At 40.3% G+C, this 18626-nt stretch overlaps 1 protein-coding gene across 1 annotated transcript; it reads left to right on the forward strand.

Moving 5' to 3' along the window:
- Nucleotides 1–1062: 1062 nt before the first annotated feature.
- tbl2 (transducin beta like 2) lies at nucleotides 1063–18248 on the forward strand. The gene is made up of 7 exons (XM_067434245.1): nucleotides 1063–1659; nucleotides 1775–1890; nucleotides 10702–10886; nucleotides 10983–11134; nucleotides 15011–15137; nucleotides 15263–15415; nucleotides 17721–18248. The coding sequence occupies exons 1-7, from the start codon at nucleotides 1527–1529 to the stop codon at nucleotides 18178–18180; spliced, it is 1326 nt and encodes a 441-aa protein (XP_067290346.1). The 5' UTR covers nucleotides 1063–1526; the 3' UTR covers nucleotides 18181–18248.
- The last annotated feature ends 378 nt before the right edge of the window (nucleotides 18249–18626 follow it).

The following is an 18626-nucleotide window of genomic DNA, read 5'->3' on the forward strand; positions in this document are numbered from 1 at the left end:
ATATACTGTCAGTGGTTTAGCCATGGTTATTAACCCTTAACCAGTGAGTAACTGATCTGACTGGAGTGCGTTTCCCAAAACCAGAGTTGCTAACCTGTTAGCAACTTAGTTGGTTGGCAATGGGAAATTACATTGCAACCAACAAAGTTGCTAACTTAGTTAGCGGTTTTGGAAAACCTTTTTTTCTAACATTTACCATGCATTTATATAATTGAATGTGCATGTTGTGGATATTGAAAACTAAAAATCGTGTTAAATTAATTAAGTGAACAACTTTGTAATAAAATAGATATGAGTGAAGCATAAAAGTTGGTTTATGCCATCGCGGTATGGGCGGTCGTGTGTGTTATTTTTAACTTTCCACGGCTCTTCTTCCGAAGATGTAGAGCCGATTCTGGGTGAGCTCTGAGCTGCGATGACTGGACCTGCGTGTCCAAATTAGTTGCTTACATTTACAAAATGAGCCTACAATAGCAGAAATAAGCCCTTTTGTCGTTCAGTTCTGGGGCCATTTTTGGAGATTTCAGCTCTTTACAGCTCTTGCAGGTTGTTGGCCTTGTTTGTTTCGTTGCTTCTATTGCTCTCCCCTTTTTGTAAGTCGCTTTGGCTAAAAGCGTCTGCTAAATGATTAAATGTAAATGTAAATTTACGCCTGGATTTGTCCTACCCAAATTGAAAAGCTTACCATACCCACACAGTGGTCTCTAAATACACAATTTTGGTCAAATTGTCTTTTTGATTTTTTGGTTATAAATTCAGTTTTGAAAGTGTGTGCTCTAACATCCTGCAGAGAGTTTCGCCTGTTTCCTCTAGATGACAGCAAACACTGAAAAACATAATTTTGTCTGTATTACATTGTATGCTAGATTAATTCAAATGGATAAAGCAAAAATCTCACAAATTGTGCCTTTAACTGCGACAAGATGATTGACTGGGCCGTTTAAGTCTGTGACAGGATGCACGTCACTAATAACGACAGTACTGTCCGTTACGCGCCGCCATTTTAGAACGGTCAACACTTCAGATCATAGAAATGTATACATATCTGATGGGGCAAACAAGCTTCCATAGTATGTAGTGTATCCTTAAAATCAAACAATTTTTATTAATCATTCTTTGGATTATTCCTAAATCATTTTTGATGTTAACGTGTCGTTTGTACTTTTCTGCTGAGACTCCAAACTGCGAGGGGCGCTAACAACTCGAACTGTCGCCCAAAGTCAGTCACCTTCTCAAGAACGAAGAAGAGATTCTCGCGGCTGCGCAGTGCTGTGAGGAGATATTTCGCACTTGATTACGTGTAGTGTAATTCATTCTTTGAAACCCCTGCAAGGTTTCATTTAATGCACGTACTTTATGTATAACACGTTTTGCGATTTTCAAAACAAAGCCGCGCGTGCCCGAGTAGTTTGATCCATTTGGACAGTCAGTGAAGACTCTATTGTGAGTGCGACTCGAGTTACAGAGAAGACACACACACACACAGTCCCTGTCAGGAGTCATAACGTGGCACAAATCTAGCCCAGATGGAGTTTGCAGCGATCTTTGCCCTGTCGGTGCTGATCGGGGCTCTGGTTGTGTTAGTGGCCGTGGCTGTGGGTCGACAGAAGAGTGAATTATCTGAGGAAAACGAGCTGAAGAAAGATACCGATGAACCCGGTAAGTTATGTGCCTCTTCTTTCTTGATTTGTCACTAACATACCGGTGTGTTTTAAAACGATTCAAAGGATTTTAGGTTGTAAAGTAGTTTGTTATGTCTTCGTGAATGTTACAGTGGAGGAGAATGCAGCGAAAGCTTCTTCCAGAAAGCAGAAGCAGCAACAGCGCCCCCGCAAGGACAGACCGCAGCAGCACAGCTTCTCTCACCCGCTGCTGGCGTCTTCTCTGAAGGTACACACATAGCTCTTTTTTTAAAATTATTTTCCAGAGAAAACATATTAATACACATATACAAAAAAAAGAACAATGACCAAAAAATGCCAAAGCTTACAAACCTTTGATAAATTAATCAAACAAGTATATTCATTAACATTATAACAAGTCTTTCTTGCTTTTTTATTCACAATGTTCTCCAAACTGGTGCAATAGTCCATAGTCTCCTGAATAAAATGTGGCTTGGATCCTGACCATTTCTTCTTGTGTATATGAAATTGTCCTAAAATAAAGCTCCTGCCTACATCTGAGAGATATGGGACACACTCACACACACATGACGTAATTTGCTGGCACAGCATGTCAAGGGCAACCAGTCGAAGTCCACAAGGGCAAAAAACAACAAAAATAATGGCTTTATTCGGTTTAAATTTAAACAATAACATTGGTACAAAACATTGCTATTTCAAATGGCTTCTGTTTTTTGAGGTTTTTACCTATAAAAGAATTATTGAAAAAACATGCTAATTCAAGCTTCACATTATCATATTACTGGGTTTAGGCGGGTCTGAAAAAGGCTTTAAAGGGTCATAACACACACAGTTTCTGACAGTCTAGTGTTAATCTTGAGTATCTGTAGAGTAGTGTTGATCCTTCATATCTCACAAGAGTCTTTAGTTTATTATATTTCTAAAAGACAGGTACACTGAACTAGGGCTGCACGATATTGGAAAAAAATTACATTGCGATATTTTTCCCCCAACGATATATATTGCGATATTGAGAGCCATCAATCCAGGCTAAAGTCAATATTTACCATTCCATATGATATTAATAATTTCAGTGATAAGCAAGCTTCATTACAAGTAACAAAAAGAAATGTTGGAAAGTATGTGCAAACATAAACTAAACCTCCAGTAGGTGGCAGCAGGTGACCGTCTTAATCATAGATATCCATAATAAGGACTAGATGGCTTACGGCGGAGTCACCATCGGCATCACTGGCGGCCATCTTGTCACAGGCAGGCTTTCTGTCGGGCTCTGTGGAACCTGATGTAAGGCGAGTGATCTGTACGAACATAAATACTCTTATCTCGCTGAAATCTTGACGGATTTACAAATGGTTTGGTTTCTTACAAACGTTATTAACATGGCTACAAATCCGGATGCTTTAACACGTTGAAATTGCAGCTTTTTGTTTCGATAAACGACTTAATCGTGCAGCTTGTGTGTCACGGCTAACTTACATGCACGTTATCAAGGCTGAGACCACAATCGAGCTGTTCAATTATATAGGTTTTATTGACACCAATAACGATTTTATGATAACCAATCTTTTGTCTAGTTAAAATAAACTTAGTTCGCATGTTTTTATGTTTGTTTAATTAAAAAAAATAATAATAATATTTTATTATAATAGTGATATTCTTATTAAAAAAGCTTATATATATATATATATATATGAGCTAGCTCTGGAAAAAAAATCAGAGCTGTATATGTGTATAAATATATATAATTTCTCATGTTGCCATTCGGTACACAGTTTTAGTAGCCTATATATTGATTTAACATAAATACCTTGTGTGTGTGTGTGTGTGTGTGTGTGTGTGTGTGTGTGTGTGTGTGTGTGTATATTCATTGCACCTATCTGTTCTGTTCAATGTTACTTTCATATTGAAGTCCATGGTTATAATTATTCATAAGTATGTAGTGTCATAACTACATCTCTGACATTTATAACAAACGAAACAGTTTGAAAATCGGTTGAAAATTGAGCAAGTTATGGTTATTTAAAAGTACATGCACCATTAAAACACACTGATACGAGGGAGCGAGCTGCCTGTGACAAGATGGCCGCCAGTTGCGGACGGCGACCTCCATTGGCCAACAGCGCGCACGAGACATCTAGCCTTTATTATGGATATCTATGGTCTTAATAAGCAAGTCACTGAGTCGTTCATTCAAACGATTCATTCAAACGCTGAATCGTTCACGCTTGTTGCTGTGAGTGAGACGCGTTACGGGTCTGCTGTGGACGATTTTCACTGCTGAAATAGAACAAAAACACTAAATATTGCATCTAAAATGTAAGTGACTAAGTGAATGTTAATTAGTTGTTTATGGAACTGTTATATGTAATCAGCGTCACAGTCGTGATGGCATTCAGGAAAACGCTCTAGTGTTGTGATTTCTCTTCGAGAGGCTGCACGAGCGTGAACAGCGCGACCGTATTATTGTCAGTTCATTATATATTATCCACAATCGATCGCCACTTACACTAAATTAATGCACAAACATTCTTGCATTTTGGTGATTCGCTAGTTATTTTATGTTCTAATCAGGCTGTCCGTCAGGCAAGTAAAAATCTCTTCAAAACACCCACATGTCCCGGACAAGCGTCAATGTCGAGCCCTGCTTTGTATTGGTCGTAAAGATCTTTGTGGTGCCTAGGGGTGTCCATGGTTAACCGATTAACCGTTAAAAATTGCGTAACCGAGTGAAACATTTTGCTCTGTTAAGTGGCGTCAATGACGTGCTTTGAATTTAGTTGTAATATATTTTTGCACCCCTAGAGACCGCCAGAGCGCTCCCAGACATTTGTAATATCCACAAGAAGAAGTCATGACCAGCTTTCTAAGCGGGCAAAGAAAGCGTGGGAGCACTTTAAAAATGAGAGTGACGGGGCAAAATGCAAGTATTGCAATGCAGTGCTTACCGCATTTTTCAGGCTAGAAGTCGCTCCGGAGTATAAGTCGCATCAGTCAAAAAATGCGTCAAGAAGAGGAAAATAACATAAGTCGCACTGGACTATAAGTCGCATTAGGGCAGAAGCAGAGCGGGAGCCGCTCGCGCTGGGCATAACGGAGCAGAAGAAAGAAAGTTTGAAGGGAGAAACTTGTGAAGGACTAGCGAAAAGCAGAGGTTACTTTAACTGTAATGAAGAAAAGAAAAAAGCTAATCGCAGACTGAAGGCAAGATGGCCAGAGCTGAAGGAACGAGTCCACAGATGCTTGAACTCTCTGCCAGGAGAGGCTCAGCCGCGCGGGTCAAACGCTGTGGGAATCATTCTCGGCTGCATATTTTACTACATGCCCTAATCATGACGGCGCCCTCGCCTCGCGGCCACTCGCATTGCTCGTGAACTGGAGCGCATCTCATCCTAATTTAACGAAACTCAGCGTACGCCTCACAGACATGAAATAGATCTTAAAGGGGGGGTGAAACACTCAGTTTCAGTCAATCTCATGTCAATCTTGAGTACCTATAGAGTAGTATTGCATCCTTCATATCTCCGAAAAGTCTTTAGTTTTATCATATTTATAAAAGAAATATGGGCTGTACCGAGTCTTTCCAGAAAAAAACGAGCGCCTGGAGGCGTATCGTGTGGGCGGAGCTAAAGAATGACGAGCGCAAAGTGGTGACGTCCTCAAGCGTGGAGAAACCCATCGCTATCTCAGCTAATACAGATAATGATCCACAATCAAATCTGAGGCTGAGATAAATTGAACAGAAGAAACAGCAGCAGCAGGACGTCCGTCTCTGTGGTATGGACTGTATTTAGTGGCCTGTCAACATTTGTGTGTCTTTACAAGCAGTTTATGAGGACATGATTCGGTTTATGGACTATTGTATGCGACTAGACCTTAGCAGTAGCAAGCAAAGCGGTTTTGCACGTCAGAGTCAGACTAGTGTAACGTTATACAAACAATGGAGTCCGTTAGCGCATTTGAATGACGAAGCACGCGATCGTGTCGTTTACTGATGTTTACTCACACGACGATAGCCGACAGCACAGACATCTGAAGCAGTTTAACTCACCGGCTGCTTCCAAAGCAGGACCGAACCTTTATCGCTGGGACCGCTCCGTCAAAAACACACTTCTTTGGTATGATTTGGTGAAGTCCTGACAGCAGTGACCGTGGAGATCCACTTTGCGACGCGACTGAAGCGATGTTGTGAAGTTTCCCGTCATTTCTGCGTTCAAATCGGTTCAGATGCAGCGCTGCCTTCCCAGAATGCTGTGCTGAAGTGTTGAAGTCGCTCGACGTCACCCATAGGAATAAAGTGGAGTGCGGCGCGACAGAAGTCTTCACGGAGGACTGGATCTGCAGCTGAGAGTGTTTACGGCGTGCATTTCCTCTCTCGCTCTAGTCACGCGCGCGCACCCTACCGGGAGAAGAGCCCGTACGGCCCATACAAGGACCTTCCGCTCTATTAACGTCAAGCCGACCCATACTCGAAAAAAACTCTCCGAAACTTGTGAGAAACCAGAAGGAGTATTTTTAACACAGAAATACTCCATCAAACGTCCAACTTTAGATTTTGAAACTTTGTCTATGTTTAGGATGGGAATCCAAGTCTTTAACAGTGGAAAAAGCTCAGTATGCATGAAACAGCATTTCACCGCCCCTTTAAGAAAGCTTGAAATGTCTTTTAACAATTTAAAACGAAAAGAAATAGGCTACTCTCTGATTATGTAATCCATGATGTGCATTTCTCTCTATAGGCGCGTTCACTACGGAGATGGCGGTCGTCAAATTAATAAACTAAAAATAATAACCCTGACACACACTATGGTTAACCGAGTATTAACCGCTAAGGGCCTCGGTTAACGGTTAATGAAAAACTTGAAAACGTGCAGCCCCAGTGGTGCCGTTTTAAGTGATCAGACAAATTGGTGGTGTTTTCTTGTTTTGTGGCCACAAGACACTTCATGCAAAGTACCTCTTTTTGTTCAACATCCTCTTTTATGTAGCCGAAATAGTCCCAAAAAGATGATTTCTGGTACGAACCTTTTTTCTTTCTTTTCGGCAGATCCTCTTCTTGGCGCATTTTAGCAGTGAATGTTTGGCCGTGAGCGGTGAGTAGCGGCACAGCGAACCAATCAGTGTGCAGGCTCGCGGAACGGGCATGTCACTCCAGCAACAAACTCGTGTTTACTGTTTGCTACCATTCGTTCTCTTAATACACCATGGGCTACTACCCATCACATCGGATGTTCCGGCGATGTGCCCGTGAGCGATAGTCACATCGCGATGTCGATGTTAAAACAGAATATCGTTCAGCCCTACACTGAACCAATTCTTTCTGAAAACAGCCGAGCTTGTGGAGGCGTGCAGTGGGCGGAGCTAAGACACGCACACACGGAATAATAATAATAATAATAATTAGGGATGCACGATATTATCGGCACGACATCGGAATCGGCCGATAAACGCTTAAAATATAAAAATCGGCATCGGTCGATATGAAAACATTATGCCGATATGCCTTGCCGATATGATAACGCGTTGATATGCGCCTGCAATAACTCACGTGTGCAAGGAGTGCTACAGCGATAAGACCATGTCAGCACTGCGGTCATTCTTCAAGTGAAAACAAGAAAATGCATTGCATGTACAGTGATTTATATTGACTGTTTTTAAATGCTGCCTTGAATTTCTGAATGCACGTACAGAAGGACGTGACCGTCAGCAGCAGATTTGCCACGTTTTCACAACAAAACTAGCCCAAAACAAGCCCAATGAATCGCGTCTCCCCACTCTCTAGCGCGTGCGGCAGCCTCCACAGCAGCAGAAGCTCCTCCAGGTCCTAGTGCCCTCCAGCTAGACCGCTATATATTTACACATGTAGTGGGGGCGCTGTTGTTACAGTAATACAATGAAAAGTAGAATACACAAATAAATTGAAGTTACTTCTTGTTCTGAATAAACAAATCAGTAATGATCACAAGCATGACACTTGTAAATTAAATACTTTTATATACAGTGTATTAATCTGTAATAAAATTTTACAAAATGAATGATGAAAAATAATCCAAGGAGCTCTACAATAATTGTAGAATTAAAAGACAGCATCAATGGATGTCATGCCACCCCCACTTCATGTGCACAAACGTTAAATCCAAAAATACAATATTAAGGTTACAGCTGCATCTGGGGTGAAAAATTACTGACTTTATTATTGTTATTTTCAGAGCTTTTAATATACTCTTATCATAAAAAGAACTTTATTAACATTTATTTATCTTCAACAAGAATCCTTTTATTAAGGAGACCTCAGAAATCTGAAACCAGAATGAAAAAAAATTGTTTTTGCTCAAAATGGTGTTGTTTCCAAACAAAGGGAAAAAATAAACATATATCGGCATCGGTATCGGCATCGGCCAAAATGAGCTGAAAAATATCGGCATATCGGATATAGGCAAAAATCCAATATCGTGCATCCCTAATAATAATAGATTTAATTTATAACGCAGTTTTCATTCCAAAGAATCTCAAAGTGCAACAATGGAAAAATAAAGGGAAAAAATAACAAAAACGCCTTTCTGAACAGAAAAGTGGTCCCGTCTCTGTACTGCTCTCAGCTCACTGGGAAGGTGGTTCCAAAACCGCTGTCTCACATGGTACGGAGCCTGGTGATGGGGACTTGAAGAAGCAGGTGGCCTGAAGATCTGAGGGTGCAGCTGGAGGATTTCAGACTGATGAGTTCCTGTAGATATGGAGGTGCAGGTCCGGTGATGCATTTATGTGTGAGCAGGAGGATTTTGTAGTCGATCCGGGATGAAACGGGAAGCCAATGCAATGAGTGTAGGATGGGAGTTATGTGATCATATTTACAGACTCTCATAAGGACTCTGGCAGCGCTGTTCTGGATGTATTGAAGCATCTGGATATTTCTGCCAGAAATCCCACTGAAGAGTCTGTTGGAGTAGTCCAGCCTGGTGGAGACAAAGGCATGGACACGTTTGCATCTGGAAAGGTTAAAAGGGGACGGAGTTTGGAGATGTTTCGAAGGTGGTGGAAGGAAGTTTTACAAATATGCTTAATGTGGTCATTGACGGTCCGCTGTGGGTCAAAACGAACCCCTAGATTTGTGACCGAGGAGGAGAAAGTGATGACCTGGCCGTCAAAGATGAGCTGGATAACTCTTGAACTTCTCTATATACGTTGATTTTGTTCATATTATATGCTTTTACACGCCGATTGCCAACAAAACACACTTAATGCAGTTTCACTCGCCACCTGTGGTTTCCGCAGATGGCTCCCGTAACCAAACCACGCTCATTGGTGTGTGTGTGTGTGTGTGTGTATTTCCGCGAGAAGTGCCCATATAAGGAATTCCTGCCTTCATGATGTCACACAGGGCCATACTCAATAAAATGTTAAAGGGGCGGTGAAACACTCAGTTTCAGTCAGTGTCATGTCAATCTTGAGTACCTATAGAGTAGCATTGCATCCTGCATATCTCCGAAAAGTCTTTATTTTTTTAATAATTATATAAGAAAGATGCGCTGTTCCGAGTCTTTCCGAAAAAAGCCGAGCGGGTGGGGGCGTGTCGTGTGGGCGGAGCTAAATAATGACGTGTGCTCGCTGCTGCTATTGTGTTGAGTCGAGTGCGTCGTAAAGCTGTCATCCCTAACAGCGGGAAAAACACTTTATTCAAAATAAAAATATGGCTTTTAATCAGATCCAGCCATACATCTATGATCCGGAATCAGACCCAGAGGCTGCAGTTGAACAGGAGCAGCAGCAAAAACGACTAGAGCAGGACGTCTCTATGTGGTACAAGTTATACACTAACTATATAATATGCTTAGCGACTTGTGTTATTTACATATTTATACTTGAATTATATCGTCGTATTTTTGTCTTTGAAGGTGTACATGTGGGAAGTGCAGTTGTGCACGTGTGTGTGTGTGTTTACGCGTGATTTGACTGGTTTTGGCTAGTGTTTACATAGAAAGACACGGAATAGTAGCGCATTTGAATGAAGAAGCGCGCTTATTTAATTCAACTTATTTCCCCACTCTTTGTGTATTGTTGTTTGGAGTGCTTTTACAATACACAAACATAAAGTTACACATATAGTGGCCAGCTAAACAAATGTACACGAACTACACATCGCATGCTCCATTGATCAATTAACTATACGTGATCGGACCTTTATCGTTGGGACTGCTCCATCCTTCAGCATTAGGCGATTGGGAAAATCCGGCGTCGAGCTGGGCCTTGTTTATGAAACAGTCGGCACCGAAATGCAGCGAACAGATATAAACATTCGCGCAACTCAGTTGCTGATCCGGAAAAGCAAATTCCATCCACTGTTGCCTTAACGCGGGGGTTTTGGAGAATCTGTGCAGGACTGTCTTGGTCTGGCAACCAAAAACGCACTTTTTTTGGTGACATTGTTAGTTGTGAAAATCACCTGTGCAGCGCAGCCTACGAGCCAGCGCTTTGATGGGCGTAGCCTGTTACTTTCGCTCTCTCCCTCTCTCTCTCTCTCTCTCTCACGATCTTCCGGTAGAATTGTCCGTAAGGCCCATACAAGGAAATTCCGCCCCCGTTAACGTCAAGGGGACACATGATCGCAAAAAACTTGCCGAAACTTATGACTAACCGGAAGTAGTATTTTTGTCAAAGAAATACTCCCATCAAACGTCCACCTTAACTTTTGAAACTTTGTCCATGTTTAGTATGGGATTCCAAGTCTTTAACAGTGTAAAAAGATCAGTATGCATGGAACAGCATTTCACCCCCCCTTTAACGAATCTTGTGTCAATCCTGAAGGAGTGTATTTGGCACAGAAATACTCCGTCATACGTCCAACCTGTGTTTTGAAACTTTGTCTATCATGAGAATCAACTTTTAACAGTGTAAATAAGGTAGAATGCATGACATGGCTTTAGACCCCGCTTTAAACTATAAATTGTAACAATATTATATTGAACTAAATTGTGAATATCAAGATTGCAAAATGTGTTTTTAGATGCAAGTCACGTTCCTGTATATTGATCTGTATTTCTGTGCATTTCATTCCCTCTTCTAGAGTCACAGTGGCCTTGTGACCTGCCTGGACTTTAGTAGCAATGCCAAATACCTTGCATCTTGCTCAGATGACCGTACCATCAGGATCTGGAGCACTAAAGACTTCCTGGACCGAGATCACAAGTGCTTGAGGGCCAACGTTGAGTTTGACCACGCCACACTCGTCCGCTTCAGCCCAGACTGCCGGTACGCTTCACCTCATTAACGTGTAAATAAATCTACAAGGCTTCTGTTACTCTTTCAAGCGGTTGTCTCTGCTGACCGCTTGGCTTTTGTTCCTAGAGCGTTTATCACTTGGCTGGCCAATGGAGAGACCATTCGAATCTATAAGATGATTAAAAAAGATGATGGGACATATAGTTTCAAAGCTGCTCCGGGGGATTTCCCTCAGAAACACAAGGGAATCATTATCAACATCGGAATCGCAGAGACAGGTCAGTGGACTCTGTTCATTAAATTAAGAAGACAGTGATGAATGTCATATACACATGCTAAGCAAGCTTGCATAGTTCACCCCAAAATGGAAATTATCCCATGATTTACTCACCCTCAAGCCATTCTAGGGAGTTAAATTAAAAAAAGTCCTGTTAGAGCCCTGCACGGGCCTCAAATCTAGGCCCTAGCCCGGCCCGGGCCCGAGACGCTGAGGCCCTAGCCCGGCCCGTGTCCGACAGCTTATCAAAATTCTCGGCCCGAGTCCGACTGGAGCCCTTTTTTTTTTTTTTTTTTTTTACATTGTTGCAGCCATTAAAATAGTTCTGTTTTGTTTTTAATGTCAAAGTAGTTATTTTTCGTTTCGTTTCTTTATTACGTTAATTAAGAAAAATGTTTAGAGCATTTTTTTGTTTGTTAAATTAAAGTTTTAATTTTTTTAAGTGACGACCAAAAGCGGCCAGCGGCCGACAGTGAGTTAACCGCATATTTAATTAATTTAGTCTCTCAAATCAACTCTTGACTTGTCTTGCCTATAATAAAATCCATAAAACACGTCAAGCATCACAATGTTAGTTAATTTCACCTACTATTACCACCAGTAGCCTAAAAGGCATTTTTGACGAGCTGAGGCAGGCTGATTCTGCTCGCGGCTCTCGCAAACGGAGCTAAACAAATAAAATAAAAAAAGCACATGCAGGTTGTCTTATAGCCTACCTTACACCTACGCAAATGAATATAAATCCCATCTTCAATTCCCGGGGTATATGCTCATTTAACGGAGTTTACAGCAACGGAAGCAAAAGATTAAGATGCATTTTATTCAGCAGCTTATTTCAGATTCAAATACCACATAAGAGAGCGCGACGCACTGGTAAGATAATGATCTCATTCATCTCATTCATTTTTATTGAAGATGATGGTGTTTTTGACTATCTTAGACTTATTTTAAGTTTCATTTACGGCCATTTGCGTTGGCTTGCATTAGTCATTTGCGGCGATGCGTGTTGCAGCACCATCATATCTATCTGACTACAACATATAGCCCATAAAACATTGTGACACATAATGACATAATGTTTGAAAGTCTGTAGGTTAACATAAATGCAGATAGGCCTAATTGTAATAATAAAAGACAACATAGCCTAATTATCGATTTTGAAATATTAAACCAGTCAATACAGAACGAATTATTCTGTAGCCTTTTGCCGTCAATACCATGGATATGGCATGGGCCGGCTGCTGCCGAAGTTGTCTTTGCTGTATAAATAGGCAATATATTTATATTTAACATGAAGTATAGGGCTTCCCTGTACATTAATAGCACCAGACGCCCCGCGGATGACACGCAACAGAAACGTCACGCTCACACCACGCTTGCAGTGTGTCTCCGCGCTGAAGAAACGCACGCTGCTGCTGCTGGCGCGGACTCTGAACCTATGCTCCGAACACTCTGCGAGCCATATCTTGACAGTTGCGTTAGCTATTATGGTCTCGTGTTGTTTCCACCAGCGCAGAACTCATTGTTCCTTTTAATTGATAAAATAAATATAAAACAAAGGAGAAGCCTATAAAAAGGCCCGAAGCCCGGCCCGCGTTTTAGGTATGACATGAAAATTGGCCCGAAGCCCGGCCCGAGGGGCGTAAAAAAGTCGGGGCCCGTCGGGCTCGGGCATAAATGCAGGGCTTTAAGTCCTGTCTCTTCCAAGCTTTTTAATGGAAGTGAATGGATGTTTCTGTTTTAAAGTCCATAAGTGCATCTATCCTTAATGAAAGTGCATCTATCCATCATAAAAGTGCATCTATCCTTCACAAAAGTGCATCTATCCATCATAAAAGTGCATCTATCCATCATAAAAGTGCATCTATCCTTCACAAAAGTGCATCTATCCATCATAAAAGTGCATCTATCCATCATAAAAGTGCATCTATCCATCATAAAAGTGCATCTATCCTTCACAAAAGTGCATCTATCCATCATAAAAGAGCATCTATCCATCATAAAAGTGCATCTATCCATCATAAAAGTGCATCTATCCTTCACAAAAGTGCATCTATCCATCATAAAAGTGCATCTATCCATCATAAAAGTGCATCTATCCATCATAAGTGTGCATCTATCCATCATAAAAGAGCATCTATCCATCATAAAAGAGCATCTATCCTTCACAAAAGTGCATCTATCCATCATAAAAGTGCATCTATCCATCATAAGTGTGCATCTATCCATCATAAAAGTGCATCTATCTATCATAAGTGTGCATCTATCATCGTAAAAGTGCATCTATCCATCATAAAAGAGCATCTATCCATCATAAAAGTGCATCTATCCATCACAAAAGTGCATCTATCCATCACAAAAGTGCATCTATCCATCACAAAAGTGCATCTATCCATCACAAAAGTGCATCTATCCATCACAAAAGTGCATCTATCCATCACAAAAGTGCATCTATCCATCACAAAAGTGCATCTATCCATCACAAAAGTGCATCTATCCATCATAAAAGTGCATCTATCCATCATAAAAGCGCATCTATCCATCATAAAAGTGCATCTATCCATCATAAAAGCGCATCTATCCATCATAAAAGTGCATCTATCCATCATAAAAGCGCATCTATCCATCATAAAAGTGCATCTATCCATCATAAAAGTGCATCTATCCATCATAAAAGTGCATCTATCCATCATAAAAGCGCATCTATCCATCATAAAAGTGCATCTATCCATCATAAAAGTGCATCTATCCATCATAAAAGAGCATCTATCCATCATAAAAGCGCATCTATCCATCATAAAAGCGCATCTATCCATCATAAAAGCGCATCTATCCATCATAAAAGCGCATCTATCCATCACAAAAGCGCATCTATCCATCATAAAAGAGCATCTATCCATCATAAAAGCGCATCCATCCATCACAAAAGCGCATCTATCCATCATAAAAGAGCATCTATCCATCATAAAAGCGCATCTATCCATCATAAAAGAGCATCTATCCATCATAAAAGAGCATCTATCCATCATAAAAGTGCATCTATCCATCATAAAAGTGCATCTATCCATCATAAAAGTGCATCTATCCATCATAAAAGTGCATCTATCCATCATAAAAGAGCATTTATCCATCATAAAAGAGCATCTATCCATCATAAAAGAGCATCTATCCGTCATAAAAGCGCATCTATCCGTCATAAAAGAGCATCTATCCGTCATAAAAGAGCATCTATCCGTCATAAAAGAGCATCTATCCATCATAAAAGAGCATCTATCCATCATAAAAGAGCATCTATCCATCATAAAAGAGCATCTATCCATCATAAAAGAGCATTTATCCATCATAAAAGAGCATCTATCCATCATAAAAGAGCATCTATCCGTCATAAAAGTGCATCTATCCGTCATAAAAGAGCATCTATCCGTCATAAAAGTGCATCTATCCATCATAAAAGTGCATCTATCCATCATAAAAGCGCATCTATCCATCATAAAAGAGCATCTATCCATCATAAAAGAGCATCTATCCATCATAAAAGAGCATCTATCCATCATAAAAGTGCATCTATCCATCATAAAAGAGCATCTATCCATCATAAAAGAGCATCTATCCATCATAAAAGTGCATCTATCCATCATAAAAGAGCATCTATCTATGATGGATTGTGATGGATGGACGCACTTTCAAAACGGAAACAGCCATTCACTGCCATTATAAAGCTTGGAAGAGCCAGGACTTGTTTTAATATAACTGTGATTGTGTTCGTCTGAAAGAAGAATGTCATGTACACCTAGGCTGAGGGAGAGTAAATCATGGGCTAATTCTCATTTTTGGGTGAACTATCCCTTTAATGACTAATTGTAGATTCTGTTTTCAGGCAAATTTATAATGTCTGCCTCTGTTGACACCACCATTGTGATCTGGGACCTGAAAGGAGAGGTTTTAGCGACTATCAACACTAATCAGATGACCAACTCGCATGCTGCTGTGTCACCGTGTGGACGGTTAGTTCAAGACACAATTCCATCCTGAATGATCTTGTCATATATTTGTTTGTTTTTCCCCTGATGTTTAAGTGTTTTTGCGTCAGATGAAATAATATTTAAAACCTCTTATTTCTTCTCGTAAGGTTTGTTGCGTCCTGTGGCTTTACCCCTGATGTGAAGGTCTGGGAGGTTTGCTTCGCCAAATCAGGGGAGTTTAAAGAGGTCACCCGTGCCTTTGACCTTAAGGGACACTCAGCTGGGGTTTACTCCTTTGACTTCTCCAATGACTCTCGAAGGCAAGATCTCTCTTTCTCTATCTATCTATCTATCTATCTATCTATCTATCTATCTATCTATCTATCTATCTATCTATCTATCTATCTATCTATCTATCTATCTATCTATCTATCTATCTATCTATCTATCTATCTATCTATCTATCTATCTTTGTTATTGCATTTGTGGATTAACCGCACAAATTGTGAAAAAATATACTATTTGTTTTATTGTAGGGCTGCAGCTATCGTTTATTTTTGTAATCGATTAATCGGATAATAATTACTTTTCTTTATTAAAGAGCAATAAGAGACAATAAGACGGGTATCTTAAAATTAACATCTAATTTGTTTTCTTTTTAGAAAAATTTAGTTTTATTGCTGAAATTGCATACATTAATAACTGTGAAACTAAACAATTTTAATGCATACAATTGCCATATTATATTAAATAAAAATCTATTTCAAATTACTTTAAAAAGGTAAACATAGTTCAATCTAAAACTAAACCTACAACCAATAAATCTAAATAGTAGTAATATAAATAACAATAATGCCAATATAAATATTCTATAAATTCTATATAATATAAATATTCTATAAATTCTATACATTTTCTATAAATAATATAAATAACTAAACATTGTATTTATGTTGTGCAACTTAACTTTCATGTTTCAGCTTCAGCTCAGGCATGACATAAGCATTTACTGTCTTATTTACTCCTTTACTGAAGCAAAACATATTGGACAGGTTAGCTTGGAACAAGAGATGTGTGGATCAGCTCTCTCGTCACCGAATCAGCTGAGAGAAGCAAACCCTCCACCCGCACCTGGTAGTCACAACTTCAAATCCTCCGTGTTAAGCGTGATGCTATCGTCACATATTAGCTACACTGAAGTAGGTTGCTGAACAAAACAAAACAACTTATTTGGCAAAATTACATTTACATGAACCAGGGTCGACAACCTATACATCACATGGAGGAATAACCGCTTGAACGTGATCAAACGCGAGATATGTTTAATTCTGTTAAAGTACATCACACATGCTGATCTTTTGAGCTAATCATTCATCATTGTAACAGCTTGTTTTAAGTCAGTAGCTATAAATATGATTAAAGTGTGATATTTAAATTACACAAATCAATGAAAGCACGCAGCTCTGAGCGCGCGCGCGTTACAGTGTGTTCTGATGTTTGTTGCGCCTAGTATTGAGAACATCTAATGGTGCATTTCGAAGATATTATCAAGTAGGATATATAAAGTCTCATTAAAGATTTCACACACATCACAATGACGGTGATCCATGTGCAAAGCTGCAAACTCCGTCGCGTTCATGTGTTTGGGTTGCTCGTATCTCCTCAGCTGACGGGTGTAGGCTACTGCCGCAAATGAAACTTAAATGTTCAGCGTCGCATCCTGAAGCTCAACACACAGTTGTCTTCATTTAAAAAAAGCTTTACTAAATGATATTACCAGTGCTGATGCCCGCCCTCTCTCTCTCTCTCTCTCTCTCCCTCTCCCTCTCCCTCTCCCTCTCCCTCTCCCTCTCCCTCTCCCTCTCCCTCTCCCTCTCCCTCTCCCTCTCCCTCTCCCTCTCCCTCTCCCTCTCCCTCTCCCTCTCTCTCTCTCTCTCTCTCTCTCTCTCTCGCGCATTGCGGTCTTTGATCTCGACATGAGCTGAAACAGAAAGTTAAAGAACGACACGCATTCATTGCGTTTTAGCGTGATATGAGAGTTCTGCGTCTTTATTAAAATCAACATATTAACGATTTCTCTCACCCACCTGCAATTTTTGGGATGTTTACACACCTGAACCGCGGATATAACCGCAATCCGCTCATACTCCGAGTCCTTGCACAAAAAAATGTCTTTCTGCAATATCCGTGTGTAGTTAAATGGACTAAGCGAAGTGTCGAGGCAGATGATTTTGCCTCGAGGATTTTTTTGATTCGATTAACTCGAGTTACTCGATGAATCGTTTCAGCCCTATTTTATTGTATAAAAACTCACCCTCAAGTTGTTTCACACCTGTATGAATGTCTTTCTTCAGCTGAACACAAGGGAAGATATTTTGAAGAATGTCAGTAACCAAACAGTTAACTGGAGCCATTGACTTCTGTAGTATTTTTTTTTTCCTACTACAGAAGTCAATGGCTCCAGTTAACTGTTTGGTTACGGACATTCTTCAAAATATCTTCCCTTGTGTTCAGCTGAAGAAAGAAATTCATACAGGTTTGAAACAACTTGAGGGTGAGTAAAGGATGACAATTTTCATTTTAAAGTGAACTACCCCCTTAATAACATGTATTACCTTTTTACAGAATGGTGACTGTGTCCAAAGATGGCACATGGAAGCTGTGGGACACGGATGTGGAGTATAAGAAAAAGCAGGACCCGTATTTGCTCCGGACGGTTCCGTGTCAGGTTTCGGAGGGGAGCCGCGTCGCCCTGTCGCCTGATGGTCGTGTCGTAGCCATTTCAAACGGTTGTGATATTGCCTTATACAGTGCGGCCACTGGCGAACTAGAGGAGGAGTTCCACGGCGTTCACAGCCAAAATATAGCCGACCTTAAGTTTGACATCAACAGCCGTTTCCTAGTGAGTACCGGAGACCGCGCCATTCGCGTCTTTCACAATGCAACCGGTTACCGCGCTGCCATCCGGGACATGCAGACCATGCTGAAGAAAACGACAAATGATGGAGTGAGACAGAGACTCCAGCAGCAGATATCAGACGCTCAGGACGCTCTGGAAACAGTGATGAACGCAACCAAGAACTGATTTGTTTCGGTTTCTGGAATAAGTGGCTTTAGCGTGCTGGTTTTATTGAATAAATCGAGTGTTTTTAAGTGTTTGTAAATGACTTGTTCCTTTCTGTCGTCTCTTTGAGGCTTTAACGGTGACGTGTTTTCAGGGGAAATATACAGCCCTACAAATGCAAAAAGCAGGAATACTGGACACATTTTTGGTTGGTTTGATTATTTATTATACTCCTTATTTCTCTTAATGAGCACAGATGTCTGTCTGTCAAAGGACAGATTATCTCATACCTCAGTTCTGATAAAATAATATAGTCACTGTTTTGCCTTATGCATATTGAATCGGGATAGGAATATTTTAGAATCAGATAATTTACATACAGCACCTTTAAGGGTCTTAAAGTTTTGTTTATTTAATTATTTAAATAATTAAAAAATATGAATAGAAATGATAAAATGTGTTGCGAA

This window comes from Pseudorasbora parva, chromosome 23 (genome assembly GCF_024679245.1).
Source record: "Pseudorasbora parva isolate DD20220531a chromosome 23, ASM2467924v1, whole genome shotgun sequence".
In the NCBI taxonomy this organism is placed as follows: Eukaryota; Metazoa; Chordata; class Actinopteri; order Cypriniformes; family Gobionidae; genus Pseudorasbora; species Pseudorasbora parva.

Bases quoted from the DNA above. Each gene is read 5' to 3' on its own strand.
- tbl2 (XM_067434245.1), top strand. From the start codon at position 1,527: ATGGAGTTTGCAGCGATCTTTGCCCTGTCGGTGCTGATCGGGGCTCTG. The intron at 11,135-15,010 runs GTCAGTGGACTC...TTCTGTTTTCAG, and splicing joins CATCGGAATCGCAGAGACAG to GCAAATTTATAATGTCTGCC. The intron at 15,416-17,720 runs GCAAGATCTCTC...ACCTTTTTACAG, and splicing joins TTCTCCAATGACTCTCGAAG to AATGGTGACTGTGTCCAAAG.